The sequence below is a fragment of the Papio anubis genome, chromosome X (genome assembly GCF_008728515.1).
Source record: "Papio anubis isolate 15944 chromosome X, Panubis1.0, whole genome shotgun sequence".
NCBI lineage: Eukaryota > Metazoa > Chordata > Mammalia > Primates > Cercopithecidae > Papio > Papio anubis.
Window position 1 is genome coordinate 34,963,312 of NC_044996.1, and position 19,386 is coordinate 34,982,697.

Genomic DNA, 19,386 nt, shown 5'->3' on the forward strand with positions numbered 1-19,386 from the left:
CTTGACTTACAGCCTTCCTCCTTGAACCTTATACTCACAGTTTGCCTTTATCTCTCATGGGAGTTTTGAAAATCCCACTATTTATTGAGCACTTTCTTTGTGCTACTTTCTATGCATCTCATTTATTCCTCACATGCTGGTGTATACTTTTCTCTCATGCTCAAGTGGACAAGTGGGCAGTGTCCAGCTGGGTCAGGGGCCAACCACCTGCCACCCCCATTTAGGAGCTTCTCCTGGTCACTGTGAGGACAGATGCTATCCCCAGTGTGGCTTTTTCTTTTTCCTAGGTCATTCTGACTAGGGATTCTTGTGCCTGAAGTTTAGAGAAGCCCAACAGATTTCTGCTCTCCTGGCGTTCACTGCCACTTTTCTTTTCCTTCCAAGTAGCATACTGCAGGAGGAAGAGCTTGGGCACATTATTCACTCCTTCCTGGTCACTAGGGTTTGTGGATGTCACCTGCTCTCTCTGTCCTCATCCGTAACTCATCTGTGCTGTCTCTCAGTGCCTCAGTGCTCAAGCTGTCAGCAAACTTTTCTGCCTAGCACCTGGAGCATCTTAAGTTCTGCCTTCTTGGCCGGGTGCGGTGGCTCATGCCTGTAATCCCAGCACTTTTGGAGGCCAAGGCGGGCAGATCACCTGAGGTCAGGAGTTTGAGACCAGCCTGGCCAACATGGTGAAACCCCGTCTCTACTAAAAATACAAAAATTAGCCAAGTGTGGTGGCACATGTCTGTAATCCCAGCTACTCAGGAAGCTGAGGCATGAGAATTGCTTGAACCTGGGAGGCAGAGGTTGCAGTGAGCCGAGATTGCACCATTGCACTCCAGCCTGGGTGACAGAGCGAGACACCGTCTCAAAAACAAAAAAAAAACAAAAACAAAAAAAAACCCAACAACAACAACAACAACAAAAACTTCTGCCTTCTCTATTGAGCCTTTCATGGTGACTTCAGCCTGCATTGAGAGGTCCCTTTTAAAAGTCCTTTCTGCTGTAGATGGAGCCACCCGTACAGGCACCTTCTGGTCACTTCTGTAGCTTGATGGCCTCCTATGTTGTTCCCCTTCAGTCTCACCTTCTCTTGTTCTTTGACCTCATTTACATCTAAATCTCAGCATACTAGCCTTGCTTTGCTGTTCCTTGCCATTCTCAGCTTTGCCATGTGTTATGGACACCCTTTTCTGGCTTGATCTTACCCCTCTGCCTCATTTCTGGCATCTAGCCCTCTGTACCACACATGTAAGTAAAGTACACTCCAGCTTTTTGTTCCACAACTCTTGGGGCCTACAGACTCCTCCTATATGTAGCCAGTGCCCTAGGGCAGGGGCGGCCAATATTTTGGCTTCCCTGGGCCACATTGGAAGAATAATTGTCTTGGGCCACACATAAAATACACTAATTATAGCTGATGAGCTAAAAAAAAAAAAAATCGCAAAAAAAAAATATCATGATGTTTTAGGAAAGTTGGCGAATTTGTGTTGGGCCACATTCAAAGCCATCCTGGGCCTCATGCAGCACAGGAGCCGTGGGTTGGACAAGCTTGCCCTAGAGTTTAACCCTGAGAATCCTTGTCCTAACACATGATAATTTTGCCTCATCTTATTTTACAAATGTGAGAACTGAGGTCCAAAGAGGGGCTATGACTCGGGCAGGGCTGCAAAGACAACTTTTTGGAACAGCAGATTTCAGGACACAGGCTTTCTGATTCCCAATGTAGTTCTATTCTCAGTTGTTTCATGTCTATTCTTTCTCTTTGTCATCAGGGAATCGGTCATTTTCTGTAGCACTTATTGGCTCTGGAGTCAAATTGCCTAGATTCAAATCCTACCTTCAGAATTCGAAGTTGTCATGTGCCCTGGGCAGTTACTTAGCCTTTCTGTTTCCTCATCTACAAAATGGGGGAGAAGTGAAGATAACTAGTACCTACCTCATAGGATTGCTCTGAGGATTAAATGAGATGATGCATCCAAAGCACTTCGAACAGCATTTGCACATATTCATTGTCAAGTAAATGTTAACGATTTTATTTTGTCATTGCCTACATAGCGCCTGAAACAGGTCTGAGCACATAGTAGCTGTGCATAAAGACCTTGGGGTTACTAATGAGACAGGCTCTGGGAAATAACGTTCTGACTTTGTTGTCTGATTCAAGGGGAATGATTCTGATGGTGGATATTTTAGGCCAGGTAGAAAGAGAGGGTGGTGCCGTGGCTGGGGTAAAAGGAAAGATTTGGGGCTAGAGAACCTTCGGATAACTCTTCCCATAACTCCAGGTAGGGAGCTGCCTTTGCCAAGCTGCAGGGCTGTCCATGGGATTAGGGTTAAAGAAATCTGAGGTCCTAAAGGCTCAGATGTCACCTTGACTGAGAATGTCCAGTGATCTCAGATTCTTGGAGGCGTTTTTATTTCTTTTCTAAAAAATTTTTAGAAATGTTCTAAAGTTTTAGAATTTTTTTTGTAGAAATGGGGTCTTGCTATGTTGCCCAGGCTGCTCTTGAACTCCTGGGCTCAAGTGATCCTCTGGCCTCGGCCTCCCAAAGTGCTGGGATTGCAGGCATGCAGCACTGCACCCGGCCTTGGCATTTTTATTTCTGTGGGTATGTGCCCTCTGGGTACAATGACATCAGCATCACCCCTCCTTATGCCCATTCCCTTCCTGCTAAGATGAAATTCACTCAGAGACTTCTATATCCCTCCAGAACTGGGAGACCAAAGGCTATTTCTCATAACCATGGGGTGATGCTGAGATTGCTTTCCCCAACCTCCACCCCGTGGGCCAAAAGGCTGCAAGATGAAACCAGAAAGTTACAATGTGCCTGCACAAAGAACACAGATAGTTCAGCTTGGGCTGGGAACACATTCCAGAGGACTGGTTGTTCTTTCTCCCTTATCTCCCCTTCCTCCCCTGGCCAGAGAATGACTCCTGGTGTCTCCACTCCTTGATGGCTTTTGAATTCTAAGGGCAGGACATATCTATATCAAATCCCACATAATCCAATGAGCTATGTAAAATTCACATCCTCCACTAGCAACCCCCTTTTCTTCTACTTTTTTTTTTGAGATGGAATCTCGCTCTGTTGCCAGGCTGGAGTGCAGTGGCATGATCTTGGCTCACTGCAACCTCTGCCTCCCAGGTTCAAGCGATTCTCCTGTCTCAGCCTCCCGAGTAGCTGGGACTACAGGCATCCGCCCCCACACCCAGTTAATTTTTGTATTTTTAGTAGAGAGATGGGGTTTCACCATGTTGTCCGGGATGGTTTCAATCTGTTGACCTCAGGTGATCCGCCCACCTTGGCCTCCCAAAGTGCTGGGATTACAGGCGTGAGCCACCGCCCCCGGCCTTCTTCTACTTTTACTTTTTTTTCCTCTTTGGAGATTTTTACCTCCTCCCTCAACTGGTGTGTTATTGACGGTTAGAAGCAGTAATAACAGCTACTGCAGTAACTCAACAATAAGATCAAAAGCCTTAGACACATTCTGCTGGGATGGGCTTGAGAACTGGCAGAGTATTTGGGGGCAGAGCTCTTGGCACCCAACACATGCTCAAAGCTGTGAAGTCCATCCTTAGGGCCCCTCAATTCTGACTTTTCTCTTGAGTCTTCTAGTATTCTCATGCTTTCCTGTCCCCCCTCCCCAGTGCTGGAACAGTACTTCAGCCTGACCACCCAAGGGTCCCCATGCCGCAGACCTATCTCCTTTAAGATCCCTCATCACAATATACGTATCTAGTGGGTCATTTTTGGCAGGACTCTGTGCACTGTTAAAACGTCAACAAATATCTGCAAAGGTGTTAGGGGCTGCTAATGGCCTGGTGAGTTATTCTATTTTCAGGTGATATAATAGACCAGTAAGGAAGATTCTTTAGGGCAGCAGTGAGTGGGCATTTCAAATTGACCAGATTTTGCCAAGTGAGGAAGGAGAAGAGTATAGTGGTTGAAAATCATGGGCTTTAAAATCCAGAACTGGGTTTGAGTCCTAACTCTATTACTCATAACATGTATGACCTTGCACAGACTGCCTAATTTCAGCAAGACTCAGTTTCCTCATCTGGGAAATGGGGGTGAAAAGAATAAAAGCAAAATAACCATGCCTACTACATAGGACTCTTTTGAGGACTCAATTAGATAATGCACATAAAATAATTTTTTACAGTGCCTGCCTGGCACAGACTGAGGACTCAGAAATTTCATTAGTTGGATTAGTTGTATAATATTAATTGCCCCTCACTGCACAAGAACAGAGCCTTTGATCATAGCATTTGTGGAAAGACGGAAAGACGGAATAGGACTCCCTGTCTGCTAGGCTTTGAGGCCGCTAGAGAGATCTCAGAAAGGACCTTTTAGGCCAAGTTCTTTGCATGTTCGCTGGATGACAATCAGGGTGCTCAGAGGTATTTCTGAAATGGGCTTCCTCGTGATGACGAGGTGGAGAGGGTAGATTCCATTATTCTCTGGCCTCCTAGTGTGTAAGAAAGGCCTCAGTGACAATTGCCCTGCAGCAAGTATCTGAGGCAGGCATCCCCTAGAGCCTATTTGGGCATCTGTTTGACGATCCAGATGTTGAAATACCCACAGGTGAGGGTGTGGGATGTAGAGGGGTGACCTTCTCTCCCTGGTGTGTCTTGCTACTGACATCCATGGACATTTGGAGGGTTGACTTTGCAGAATTTGCTGAAGATGTCATTTTAAGCAGTGTGCCATTGCAGTAGTGAAGATATGGAATCAATCTAACTGTCCATCAATAGATGAATGGATAAAGGAAATGCAGTATATATACACAATGGAGTACTACTTGGCTATGTAAAAGAATTAAATCCTGTCATTCACAGCAACGTGAATAAGCCTGGAGGACATTATGTTAAGTGAAATAAGACAGACACAGAAAGGCAAATAATGCATGTTCTCATTCATATGTGGAAGGTGAAAAAGTTGATCTCATGGCAGTAGAGAGTAGAATGATAGTTACCACAGACTGGGAAGGGTGTATGGGTGGCAGGGATGAATGAAGAGAGGTTGGTTAATACAAACATACAGTTAGATAGAAGGAATCAGTCCTAATGTTCCATAGCAGAGTAGAATGACTATAATTAATAATATATTGTATATTTCAAAATAGCCAGAAAAGAGGTCTTGAAATGTTCCCAACACAAATGATAAATATTTGAGGCGATGAATATCTACTAAATACCCTGACTTGATGATTATACATTCTATGCATGTAACAAAATATGACATGTACCCCATAAATATGTACAAATATAATGCATCAATACAAAATTTCCAAATTAAAAAATATAATAATGTGCCACCAAAGCCATGCATCAGTTTCTGCTTTGGGTAGATATCTACCCAGAGCTCTCAGAGCCAGCATAAATGGCCATCAAGATTGTTCTCCACCACTACACTCCAGCCTGGCAACTGAGACACAGTCTGAAAAAAAAAAAAGAAAAAAAAAGAAAAAAAGATTGTTCTCCTCTTCTACCCAGGTTCCCATGAGGGTGTTCACACCTGCTCCTAGGAGCACAAACAAACAGAAGTTCAAGGCTAGCTAGCTGGCCCTGGGCTTGCTGAGAACTGCTGCTGCTCTTGGCCCTTGCTGGGCAAATGCCAATCATTTTGTCTACATCCCACAGCCCTGATTTGTGCATGGATGTAGTTGTATCCTGGGTGGAACTTGGTATCAAACCCCTACCCCACCAAGTGAACTCTGCCAGTCAGTGGGGTGACTTTCCACAGTGGAACCATGACTACTGGTGGACTCGTGGAATAGGACTTCTGGGGCTCATTGTGTGATCAGAAGGGCAGCCATCTTCATTATGGAGTGTCCAAGGGCTGCATTTCAGGAGCTGGCTGGACCTCTGGTGCTCTCCTGCCAACCTCCTGCAAGAAAAGAGGAAGCTGTGGGATGATTATAGCCTCCTTTCCCCTGGAGGATACTTTATTTTTCAATTAAGGGGTGTAAGGGCCCTTTCTGATACTTTCATTTAAGGTGGTTCCTGGTTCCTCGATGAGTTGGCATCCTGCCATCAGACACTCACTCTAGAAGAATCCAATCACCACCATTCTCTCCTCTTACCACGCCTCAGAATGTTCAAACTCCAGGGCTCTTTAGCCACTGCTTGGTGGATGCACATTCTTGATTGAGGGCACAAAGTATAGCAATAGTTTGAAAGGGTGGGTGCAGTGGCTCATGCCTGTAATCCCAGCACTTTGGGAGGCAGAGGCAAGAGGACTACTTGAGCCCAGTAATTTGAGACCAGCCTGGCCAACATAGCAAGACCCCCCACCACGACAAGAAAAGTTTTTTAAAAAATTAGCTGGGTATAGTGGCACATGCCTGTAAGTCCTAGCTACTCAAGAGGCTCAGGCAGAAGGCTTGCTTGAGCTTAGTTCAAGGTTACAGTGAACTACGATTATGCCATTCCACTCTAGCCTGGGCAACAGAGTGAAACCCTGTCTCAAATAAAATAGTTTGAAAGGGGTTAAAGACATTGTCCTGGGGGTAGGGAAAGCCATCTCAAACAAGCTGAGTCTTTAAAGGGATTTTGCATGTTCTAACATTTTGGCAGGGTCTAATCAGTCCAGCTGACAATTCGCTTGAGAGAGTAGCAACTTAAGTTCTTTGTAAAGAAGTGTTTGCAGTGGGGTGTACTGGGGGAAGGGAGCATATAATCCCCTTGGGTACTTCTATACCAGGTCTGTGTTGCAGTTTACATGGCTCCAAACCTACCCTGGTTTTGGTTTCAACTGCAATTAGAGCTAGAGCCTCTAGGACTCTATTCGTCTTCTATTGTTGTGTTACAAATGACAAAAAAATACTGTCTTATGACAACACAAATTTACTATCTCTCGGTTTCTATGAGTCAAGACTCCAGACTGGGCTTAGCTGAGTCCTCTGCTCAGGGTCTCACAAGGCTCAATCACTGTTAGGGCTGAGATCTCCTCTGAGGTACAGGGTTATCTTTTAAACTGAATCGTTGTTGGCAGAATTCAGTTTTTTGAGGCTATAGGGCTGAGGTTCCTGGTTTCCTTTTGTTCCCCCTCTGAGGCAGGGTCTCACTCTGTCACCCAGGCTGGAGTGGAGCAATCACGGCTCACTGCAGCCTCGACCTCGTGGGCTCAATCAATTCTCCCACCTCAGCCTTAACTGGGACTACAGGCGTGCGCCACCATGCCTGGCTACGTTTTATATCTTTAGTAGAGATGGGTCTTCCTGTGTTGCCCAGGCTGGTGTCAAACTCCTGAGCTCAAGTGATCCTTTGCCTCGGCCTCCCAAAGTGCTGGAATTATAGGCGTGAGCCACTGTGCCCTGCCCAAGGTCCTTGGTTTCTTGATGACTGTTAGCTAAGGGGTTCTCTCAGCTACTAGAGGCCACATGTCATGCCCTGCCATGTGGCCTTTGACAACATGGCAGTTGGTTACTTCACGGCCAACAGGACAGCATCTGCTGCAGCTTTGACTGTCTCTGGCTTCTATTATCTGATCTCTAAACCCTCCTTTTTTTTTTTTTTTTTTACTTATGTTCAAGTTTGTGTTTTGTTTATTTTTTCAACTTTTATTTTAGGTTCGGGGGTACTTGGGCAGGTTTGTTACATGGGTAAATTGCATGTTACTGAGGTTTGGGGTATGGTTGATCCTATCACCCAGGAAGTGAGCATAGTACCCTATAGGTAGTTTTTCAACTCTGCTCCCTCCCACCCTCTCCCCTCTAGTAGTTCCCAGTGTCCAGTATCTGTCATTCCCGTCTTTATGTCCATGCACACGCAATGTTTAGCTCCCACGTATAAGTGAGAGCATGTGGTATTTGTAAACCCTCCGTTTTAGAGGCCCACCTGATTAGGTTAGGTCCCCCCACGCTGAAGGAGAGGGGATTTACAGGACATGCATACCAGGGGGTGGGAATCTTGTAGGTCATCTTAGAATTCTGTTTACCACAGACTCCGTGAAATACATTTCATCCTATTACATTGTTTAAAGAAAACCAACAACATGAGGCCAGCTGCTTCCCATTAGCATTATCCATTCTGGGAGGGCAACAGAGCTGTCAGGAAAAGTCTTCTGAATCCCTGAAGCTGAACCAGGCTGTGGTTTAAAAAATTCAACAACCTTGGAAGAAGGGCCTTTTTCCCTTTTTTCCCCCTCTTTTTCCCCCTCTTTTTCCCCCAGAGCCCTTGTTCAATCCTCCAATGAGTCAGTGTGAGAAGGAAAAGGCAGCTCTGGGCCCTAAGCATCTGGGGTCGGCCTAGAGAAGCAAACAAAGCGCTTTAATAATGACTTGATAATGAGACTCCATACCTCTGCTCTGCCAGGTTTCCTGATAACCATTATTACATGACTATGTTTGGTCCTTGGAAGTGGTTCTGAAAGCCTGTCATAATTTACTGGATAAAAACATATAGTTCCTCTTCCCTTATTCAGTTTGCCAGCTTTTTCAAGGGACTTCATGCAGAAGGGTCTTTTACTGAGAGTGTGTCTCAGTGTGTCCCCATATGTTTAAAAAAGACCACTTTTCCCAATGACTTCTGTTTGCCACTGCAAGACCCTCTCCACCCCCTGCATTTATCCATCCATAAACATATACAGTGAGCACCTCCTGCGTACCTGGTATTGCGCTAGGTGCTGGTAATACTCAGATAATCAAAACAAGGTCCCTGTTCTCAAGGTGATATCAGCTATGACAAGAGGTATGTGCAAAGGGCTGAGAGCATGGGGCATGGGTGGCCAGTACGTTTGAGTTGCGTCTTGAAGCATATGTGTAATTTCAAGGATGTAGGAATTACAGGGATGATGTTCCAAGCCAAGTGCACAACCTGTGCGGAACACAGAGAAAACAAAAGAACATGGTGATTCTGGGAGGTCAGAGCATGGGGGTGTGAGTCGGGGTGGGCTGCTGGGAGACTGGACCCCCTCCAGCGGGCAGAGAACACCAGATTGCAGAGGGCCTTGAGTGTTAAGAACTTGGCTTTTATCTTGCAGGCAGCAGGAAGCTGGTGGACAAGTTTAAGCAGGGGAGGCTCATGGTTATATTTCAGAGAGAACACTGTGCCTTTTTTGAGATTGTGAGGTGACTGTAGCTTTTTCTAAATATCATAAATAAAAGTATAGCTCAGAGAAGGCAGCCCCAAGGTCACCACCAATGAATCATGGTATGATTAAGGAACAAATTTATTTTAAATTGATATTAGCCATAATGAGGCACATGAAAGAAATATACAGTGATGCCTCTAAAAGGACATACTTGGGAAGGAAAGCTTTGTTTAATAAGATCAGCTTGTGGGGGCAAAAGGACAGAAAAGGTGGTGGCTGGAAAGCAGGAAGAGGCAGCGTTTCTTTTACTGAAACCTCTTTCTCCGTGAGGGTCCAGACCTAGCCCAGCTGAATGGGGCTCCACATTCAGGGTTCACCTGGCTAGGATATCTAGGAATGGGCTCTGTGTATCAAGGGAAAGAGGGGTCCAAGAGTGCTTGGTTCTGTACAGGTGAATAATCCAGGGCTGGGAGGGAAGACAGGTCTTGCTAAACTGGAAAACAAGGGGGTTCTTCTTCTAAGACAAGTCTTCCTCTGCCCCCTATAGCATGCCTCTGTGTCTGAAGAAATTTCGGACCACAAAGGTGGTTCTTTTATAGGAACCACTTTTATTTTAATAATATATTTTACTTAACCCAATATAGCCACCATATTATGATTACTTCAACATATAATCACTATAAAAATGATATCAATGGTATATTTTACATTCTTTTTGTTCACAGTAAGCTGCCACATCAGCTGCATCAGTCTCCTGCTCCAAAGCCCCGAGTGACTTGCCATCAAGCTCAGAGTAAAATCCACAAAGGTGGATTTTATTGAATTTTTCAATAAAAAATTGAAGAATTTTTTCTTTTATTGAATTTATGCATTAATTCAACAAACATTTATTGAGTGCCTGCTATTCCCCTGACACACCACATCTGATTCAACAGTGAATCCTTTGCCTCTTTCATTGTAGGTACCATTCTGGGTCCTGGGAGATTCAATGATGACCAAAATAGACAAGGACCCTGACCTTACGGAATTTACATTCAAGTTGAGAAGATAGACAAGAAACTAGTAATTAACATAGAATATAATTTTAGGCAGCAGTGAGGGTTATGAAGATGTTAATAAAGAATAATTGGCCTGGCGCAGTGGCTTACGCCGGTAATCCTAGCACTTTGGGAGGCCAAGGTGGGCGGATCACCTGAGGTCGGGAGTTTGAGACCAGCCTGACCAACATGAAGAAGCCCCATCTCTACTAAAAATACACAATTAGCCGAGCATGGTGGCTGATGCCTGTAATCCCAGTTACTCAGGAGGCTGCAGGAGAGTCACTTGAACCTGGAAGGCGGAGGTTTCAGTGAGCCAAGATCACGCCATTGCACTCCAGCCTGGGCACAAAGAGGGAAACTCTGTCTCAAAAAGTAAATAAAAAATAAATTAAAAAAAAAATAATGGGATGGAGAGAGAGTGGGAATATTTTACCTAGGATGATCATGGACGTGCTCTCTGGGGGAAGTAACATTGGATGCTTGAATGCTGCAAAAAAGCCAACCATGCAACTATCTGGGGAAAGAGTCCTCCAAGCAGAGAAAGCAGCAAATGCAAAGATCCTGAGATTGAAAGGGGGCATTACCAGGAAGGCCAGTGAGGCTAGGTGAAGGGATGAAGTAGGAGGGTAGCGGGTTTGGTGATCAGTGGAGCATGGGGGTGGGCTTGCATCACATAAGGCCCATGGTAAGGGGCTGGGATTTTACTCTGCGCTTAATGGCAAGCCACTGGGGGGTTTGGAGCAGGAGGCTGATGCAGCTGATGTGGCAGCTTACTGTGAACAAAAATAATGTAAAATATACCATTAATATTATTTTTATAGTGACTATATGTTGAAATAATCACAATATGGTGGTTATATTGGGTTAAATAAAATATGTTATTAAAAGCAGTCTCACTTGTTTCTTTTTTCTTGTTAAAAATGTAGCTACTAGAAAATTCAAAATACGTGGCTTGCAATTCTGCTCACGTTAACATTTCTATTTAATGGTGAGGGTCTAGGAAGTGACTGTAGTCAAAGAAGAGAGCCAAGGACAGAGCCCTGCAGTGCTACATTTCAAAATCAGGGAGAGGAGAGAGATCCAGCAAGGGCGACCCAGAAGGAACAGCCAATAAGGTAGGAGGAAAATTAAGGGAGTGTGGTGTTCCAGAAGACAAGTGATAAAATTATTCAAAAAGAAGGGCGTGGCCAATCACATCAGATGCTGCTGAAAGTTAAAGAAACTGGTGGATTCAGCAAGCGCAGTGTTGGTGGACTGGCTTGGAAACAGTTCAGTTTGGAAGCCTGATTGGAGAGCTCATGAGAATAAAAGTGAGGACATAAAGGCAGTAAGTATAGATAACTCTTTAAAGAGTTTTACTTTAAAGAGATGCAGAGGAATGGGATGGTAACAGCAAGAGAACTTGAACTCAAGGGGAGATTTGTGTTTTGCTGTCGTTGCTGGGTTGTTTAGGAGGGGAGACAGCTTCATATGTCCAGTTGGATTGGCTGATGGTGGCGTTGTCAACAGCGTGCCTGCTAAAAGCCTCAGGGTTTTTAAGATTTGGTTGGGGAAGTAAGGCAAGTATGCTACAAAGAATTTCAGACAGGACAGTCTAAGCTCAAGGGTTAAATGCGATGATTCTATTAGTGCTCTAAAAGTTCAGATGCAGCCAAGATGCCCTCTTTCTTTGTTCTCCCTCAACTTTCATATTTTTCTCTTTAGTGTTTTTTTTCCCTTTCTATCTTCTACACTTGACAGTGGTAGGTCAATGACAATGTTAGCCTACCATGGCTTCACATTTTGGTTAACGGGCTTTTTTTCCCACAGGCTTCTCTAAGATAGTTTATTTCCCCAATGTCTAAAAAGGCTTCTATAGCGGCAGGGGTGGGGGTACTGCTGTGTTTATTAAGATGGCCAGGAACTAACCAGTGACACAAATTCCTCCTGTTCTCCCTCTGAATTTCCTAAGAGCTTTTGAATTATTATTATTATTTTTTTTCGAGACAGGTTCTCACCCTGTCACCCTGGCTGGAGTGCAGTGGTGTGATCATGGCTCACTGTAGCCTCGACTTCCCAGGCTTAAGTGATCCTCCCACCTCAGCTTCCTGAGTAGCTGGGACTACAGGCATGCACCACCACGTTTGGCTAATTTGTTTTGTATTTTTTCTAGAGATGTGGTTTTGCCATGTTTCCCGGGCTGGTCTCAAAGCCCTGGGCTCAAGCAATTCACCCACCTTGGCCTTCCAAAGTGTTGGGATTGCAGGTGTGAGCCACTGTGTCCAGTCAGATGTTGAATTTTCATTCCTCTTTGCTCCTGCCAGATCTCCAGATCTTGGAAAACTAGCAGAGACAGTAATGCCAAGGGTAAAGTCATTCTTTCTAGGACAATGCATTGGTGTGTAAATCCATTGATATGGGCTCTCTTGAAGGTCTGTATATGATAAGAAAGGCGCTGTGGTTATGGAGTAGACGGGGTGTGTGTGTGCATGTGTCCCCGTGTGTGTGTGTTGAGGAGGGTAATTATTGATCACTGTGAGGGCCTGGGACTCAGTCATCTTTAGGCAGAATTGTAATATTAACTCATAAAAGTTGAGTGACTTAAAGTATCAATACCTTTCAGCCAGGAATGTACCTGTCATTCAACAAATTGGATTTATTACTTGTGGCAGTGAGGGGGAATTGTGGGGAACCACAGGGCACCTCGGTAAGTGGGTCTAAAGCAATCTTGACACCACAGCCCTGTCAGTTCTCATGGTGACTTGGAACCTTTTGTTCTCTAAGGCTTCAGTCACTCTGGCTATGTGAACTCTCAAGTTCTCCTTAGCCTTACAGCCTGTGGCCACCACTCCCGCCCTCCCACCCCCCAACTCTGGAGATGCATCAGGGATTTACAGCTAGAAAGCAGGACAGGGTGGGCCTGAAGCCCACCCATGAAAGAGCAATGGCAGCATAGCTGTCTGGGAACAGAGCAGATCTGGAGTGGCAAGGGAATTCTAGAATCTACTTAACCCCACTTTACAATAGTTCATTCAGTTACAGCAATACCTCAAGGAGAGTTATCATAGGGGCAAAGTCTCTGCTTGCCTTTCTACGGCCTTCTGGCGTGGATGAATATAGCACACTTTCTCTGGGTTATGGTGCTCATCAGATCCCCCACCCCTCACACACACATACAAACTTACTTTCTTTTTTTTTTTTTTTTTTTAGTTTTACAATTTTTTAATTATACTTTATGTTCTAGGGTACATGTGCACAACGTGGTTGGTTACATATGTATACATGTGTCATGTTGGTGTGCTGCATCCATTAACTCGTCATTTACATTAGGTATATCTCCTAATGCTATCCCTCGCTCTTGTCCCCACCCCACAACAGGCCCCGGTGTGTGATGTTCCCCTTCCTGTGTCCAAGTGATCTCATTGTTCAATTCCCACCTATGAGTGAGAACATGCGGTGTTTGGTTTTCTGTTCTTGCGACAGTTTGCTGAGAATGATGGTTTCCAGCTTCATCCATGTCCCTACAAAGGGCACGAACTCATCTTTTTTTATGACTGCATAGTACTCCATGGTGTATATGTGCCACATTTTCTTAATCCAGTCTGTCATTGATGGACATTTGGGTTGGTTCCAAGTCTTTGCTATTGTGAATAGTGCCGCAATAAATATGTGTGCATGTGCCTTTATAGTAGCATGATTTATAATCCTTTGGATATATACCCAGTAATGGGATGGCTGGGTCAAACGGTATTTCTAGTTCTAGATCCTTGAGGAATCGCCACACTGTCTTCCACAATGGTTGACCTAGTTTACAGTCCCACCAACAGTGTAAAAGTGTTCCTATTTCTCCACATCTTCTCCAGTACCTGTTGTTTCCTGACTTTTTAATGATTGCCATTCTAACTGGTGTGAGATGGTATCTGGTATCTCATTGTGGTTTTGATTTGCATTTCTCTGATGGCTAGTGATGCTGAGCATTTTTTCATATGTCTGTTGGCTGCATAAAAGTCTTCTTTCGAGAAGTGTCTGTTCATATCCTTTGCCCACTTTTAGGACAGGCACAGTGGCTCATACTTGTAATCCCAGCACTCTGGGATGCCAAGGCAGAGGAATCACTTGAGTTCAAGACTAGCCTGAGCACATAGTGAGACCCTGTTTCTCCATGAAATAAAATAAAATAAAATAAAATAAAATAAAATAAAATAAGCTGGGCATGGAGGAGCACGCCTGTAGTCCCAGCTGCTATGATGTCTGAGGTGGGAGGACCTCTTCAGCCAAGGAGGTTGAGGATGCAGTGAGCTATGATTGCACCACTGCACTGCAGCCTGGGCAACAGAGCAAGGCCCTGTCTCTAAAACTAATGTCAACATTGATTTCTAAAAGTTTGATTATCAACTGGCATGCTTCCTTAGAAGCATGACATAGAGTCATGGGAGAATTATCCTTTTTGTGATCCCTTTGGTTGTTTCCCATTTTTAACTATTTGAAACAAGGCTGTAACACACATTCTTGTATGTATATTGTTGTGTGCAAGTGTGACTATTTATCTATAAGGTAATGTTCGAGAAGTGATGTTCCTAGATCAAAAGGTATGTGCATTTTAAATTTTGATAGATATTGCCAAATTGCTCTTTAGAGAGTTAGAACTATTTACTCCAGAGTGTATGAGAGTCCCTATTTTTTCCCACCTTCGTCAGCAATGCAATATCATCCAAATTAAGGATTTTGACAATCTGATAGATGACAATACTCATTTGATATGTTGATTTCTATCTCTTTCATTATTAGTAGGATGGAGCCTCTTCATATGTGGTTATTTGTATTTCTTTTTCTGCTAACTGCTTTGTATTCTTTGTCCCTTTTAGACCAAGTTGTTTGTCTTTTATTGATTTATATGAGTTCTTTATAAATTAAGAAATTTGGCCCCTGTATCTGTCATATTTGTTGCTAGTATTGTTTTCCAGTTTGTCATTCTTTTATTGACTTATTTTTTTTCCATAAGTTTTACTTTTCTTTTTGAGGCAGGGTCTTGCTCTGTCACTCAGGCTGGAGTGCAGTGGCATGATCATGGCTGACTATAGCCTCAATCTCCTGGGTTCAAGTCATCCTCCCACCTCAGCTTCTGTAGTAGCTGGGACTACAGGTAAATGCCACAATGCCCAGCTATTTAAAAAAAAAATGTTTGTACAGATGAGGTCTTGCTATGTTGCCCATCCTCAACTCAAACTCCTGGGCTCAAGTGATCCTCCTGCCTTTGCCTCCCAAAGTGCTGGGATTACAGGAAAGAGCCACTGTACCTGGCCTGAAATTTTCATGTAGCCGGATGTTTCAGTCTTTTGTTTGTGGCTCTGCGTATTTATCAAAACAATTTTGTCTCCCTGGGCACACCATGAATAGTAATAGGCATCCAAAGTTAATGGGCCCCAACTCACAAAACAATAGATCAGGTTTTTGCATTTGTCTTTTTTTGGTAACAGCTTTATTGAGCTATAATTCACATACCATACAAGTCACCTATTTAAAGTATACAATTCAATGCTTCTTAATACAGTCACAGATTTTTGCAACCATCACCACAATCAATTTTAGAACATTTTCGTCATCTCCAAAAGAAACCCTATCCGGGCACAGTGGCTCATGCCTGTAATCCCAGGACTTTGGGATGGCAAGGCAGGAAAATTGCTTGAGCTCAGGAGTTCTAGTTCAACATAGCAAGACCCTGTCCGTACTAAAACTTCAAAAATTAGTTGGGTGTGGTGGCATGTGCCTATAGTCCCAACTACCTGGGGGACTGAGGTGGCACTTTTGCCTGAGCCTGGGAGGTCAAGGCTGCAGTAAGCTGTGATCGCACCACTGCACTCCAGCCTGAGTAACAGAGCAAGATACTGTCAAAAAAAAAAAAAAGAAAAGAAAAAAAAAAAAAAAAAAAAAAAAAAAAAAAAAGAAATCTTGTACTCTTTACCAACCCCCCCGCCCCCTCCACCAAAAAAAAAAAAAAAAAAAAAAAACCCTCCCAGCCCTAAGCAAGACATTCTCTGTGTCTATGTATTTGCTTATTCTGGACATTTTATGTAAATGGAATCATTCGGAATCATTGTCTTTTTTAAAGGAAGGATAACTCTCTGTAATGGCAATTCCATTTGTATATGTTTTCTAGGCTATTTTAAGAATATAACTGAAGGATAAGGGGTAGGGTGAAAGGATTGCATTACGCCCTGACTATCAAATGATGATCTTTTGCTTTTTATTTTATTTTAGTCATCCTACAATGGCTGAATCACTAAGTGAAATTTGTGACAGTCTGGATGTTCTGGAGGCCAGTGATGAGGGTAAGTAACCCAATAAAACTTTGATAACCAGAATTAGATTTGTTCACTGTGTTTATTTAGCTCCTAGGACAAAGAAGCAAGGCACAAGAAAACAAGCTCAGATCATTAGACTAAGTCACGACGTTTACTTTTCAGTTTTCTAATTTCTTCTTTGTCACCTCCAACTCTGATGGTCAAAGATTTGCCTGAGGTCCTGCAATCTTCTTTGAAAATGGTTACCAGATTTTACTTACTAAGGCTTTTTCTGCTTCATCACAAAAAAAGCAATCAGAACAGACCATGATCTGACAAATTCAACTGAGGTTTTACTGTAGATAGTAATTCAGATCTAAGCAATAGATTAATTTGTTGAGGAGTAAAAGGAGGTAGAAACAAAAGATGCCTCCACAGGCTTCTGTTAAATAGGATTCAATTGACAAAAATTCTCTTTGGCAAAACTTACTTGTGTATCCCTTGCCTAAATTGTGGTGCAATCTGTGAGTGATAGGTGATCATGCATGGAACAATTAGAAAGGGAGGCAAATGTCACTAAACAATGATAAGCTTTACACACACAAAAAATAAAAATAAAAAAGAAATCATAAGATGTAATGTGAGACATTGAGTGTAAAGACAGAATTGAATTTAACAGTTTATTGGGTTGTTCTTCCATTCTTTTGCCAAGTTTTCTTTAGTGGTGTATGGTACAGAAAACTTTGTCTGGAAGAACAGAGGGGAATCTCCTTGTGGCTTCCTGGGGGCCTGGCTTCACACATGATGTGGGGCAGGGGATGCTGAGAGCCTGATCACGGATTCTTAATGGCAGTGCTAGGGTCTTCTTCATCTCTGTGTTATCATTGTTTAGTATTGTGTCAGAGAGAGACAGAGAGAGAGAGAGAGAAAGAGAGAGAGAGAGAGAGATTAGGTGCTCCAAAATATTAAATAAATGAATGAATGCATAAATGAGTGAAAGGCCTTCTCACCAAAGCAGACCCAACTACCAAACCAACTGACCTATCTTTTTGGATATGGACTAAACAGATGCCTACAAAAGAAGATGGCAGCACAGTACATCTTGATGAAGAGTGGTAGTAAGGAAATGCCTTTTCTCTGTTCTCAAGTTTTTTTTTTTGTTTGTTTTGTTTTGTTTTTGTTTTTGTTTTTGTAAGACTAAATATTTGAGTACGATTTTAGAAGTTTTAGAACTAGTCAGGGCTGGCCAGAGAATAAGGTGGCTGTTGGGAGGTTAAAGGGAGGAAAGCTTAGTTAGAAATGTTTTCTTTCCAGCTAGGCGCGGTGGCTCACGCCTGTAGTATCAGCACTTTGGGAGGCCGAGGTGGGTGGATCACTTGAGGTCAGGAGTTCAAGACCAGCCTGGCCAACATGGAGAAACCCTGTCTCTACTAAAAATATTTTTTAAAATTAGCTGGGTGTGGTTGCAGGACTGTGTAGTTCCAGCTACTTGGGAGGCTGGTTCCAGCTACTTGGGAGGCTGAGGCAAAAGAATCACTTGAACCTGGGAGGTGGAGGTGGCAGCGAGCCAAGATCACGCCACTGTACTGCAGCCTGGGCGACAGAGCAAGACTCCATCTCAAAAAAAATAAAAAAAATAAAAATTGCCGGGCGTGGTAGCTCATGCCTGTAATTCCAGCACTTGGGGAGGACGAGGTGGGCAGATCATGAGGTCAGGAGATTGAGACCATCCTGTCTAACACGGTGAAACCCCGTCTCTACTAAAAATACAAAAAATTAGCCGGACATGGTGGCAGGCACCTGTAGTTCCAGCTTCTTGGGAGGCTGAGACAGGAGAATGGCGTGAACCCGGGAGGCAGAGGTTGCAGTGAGCCGAGATTGCGCCACTGCACTCCAGCCCGAATGACAGTGCGAGACTCCGTCTCGAAAAAAAAAATAAAATAAAATAAAGTAAGTTTTATTTCCAAGCAGCAATGCAAGAGAACAAGGTCATCATTATGCGATGCATTTTAAAAGCTCATTCAGTTCAATTCAGATGGGTTCCCTGTATGCATGGTGGATAAGCAAACATACAGCTTAGAGGCAACCATTTCTCATTCGATTTAGCTGTGTTTTCTTCTCTGGAGAAAAAAGCAGTCTTCAATGAGCTGTTTTCTGGCGTGTGACACACTGCAGACCCTGACTGGATGAGTATATTGAAAGCTACTTGCTGTTTGGGAATGCACAGTCTTTGGGCTTGGACAGGGAAATCAATGGCTTTGTTATAGAAGTCCAGACAGCTGTCACCTCTCAGCCGTCAGCTCACTGACTGCAACTGCTGTACCCTGTGATGACATAAGTTACCCAGTGTATAGGTGACCTATATAAACATTGCTGGGTACAAATGTGAGTTTTTACCCATACCTGCTGTCTAGATCTTTCTACCCTTTGTGCTTTTCGTAGATTTTGAAAAACAGCCTGTGGAGGGCTCAGCTGCTGGTGATTTAAAGGTGCCCCCACCACACTTTAAAAAATAAAGCTTCAAAGGCCAAATTTATAGACTTGAATATATGGCAACAACCTCAGATTCCATTAGAGTTTCAAAAGCAGCATAGCACGTAGACAGTATCCAGCTTTGTATCTCACTCCCAGGGCTCAGACCAGGGCTTGTCTCCATACATGGGATAGCAGGGGTGGGGGGTGTTGGATACAGTTAGGGGTAGGGCGGTTTCCTAATGGAAAGTAGGCTGAAGACATAGACCCTTGCTGCTGACATTGTATGTCTGGCAGTGGGTTGTCACAAAGGCCGTATCCAGCTTTCAAGTCACTGACCTAGAGCAACAGCAGCCAACTTACCATGTTTGGCAGTTACCATCTCTCCGTGTCTCCCCAGCTCCCTGCTAACAAAGCTATACCACCACTACACTCAGAGCCACACTACAGGATGAAATGGAAACATTCTTTTCTTTCTGGGGTCCATAGTTAAAAGAGACACCCATTGCTTTAGCTGTTGTTGAATCCTTGCTGGAAAATAAGTTGTTGTTTCTGCCCAGGAAAGAATGGAAAATTGGGGGGAAATTGGAC

The 19,386-nt window shown here is 43.7% G+C and overlaps 1 protein-coding gene across 1 annotated transcript in view; it reads left to right on the top strand.

The window, feature by feature from the left end:
* The first annotated feature begins 10,466 nt into the window (after positions 1-10,466).
* KIAA1210 (KIAA1210 ortholog) overlaps positions 10,467-19,386 on the top strand; it is a 53,968-nt gene continuing 45,048 nt past the window's right edge. Inside the window, exons 1-2 of the mRNA XM_021932588.2 lie at positions 10,467-11,390; positions 16,301-16,371. Coding sequence (XP_021788280.2) covers positions 16,311-16,371 — 61 coding nt within the window. The 5' untranslated portion in view covers positions 10,467-11,390; positions 16,301-16,310. The remainder of the gene's footprint in view (positions 11,391-16,300; positions 16,372-19,386) is intronic.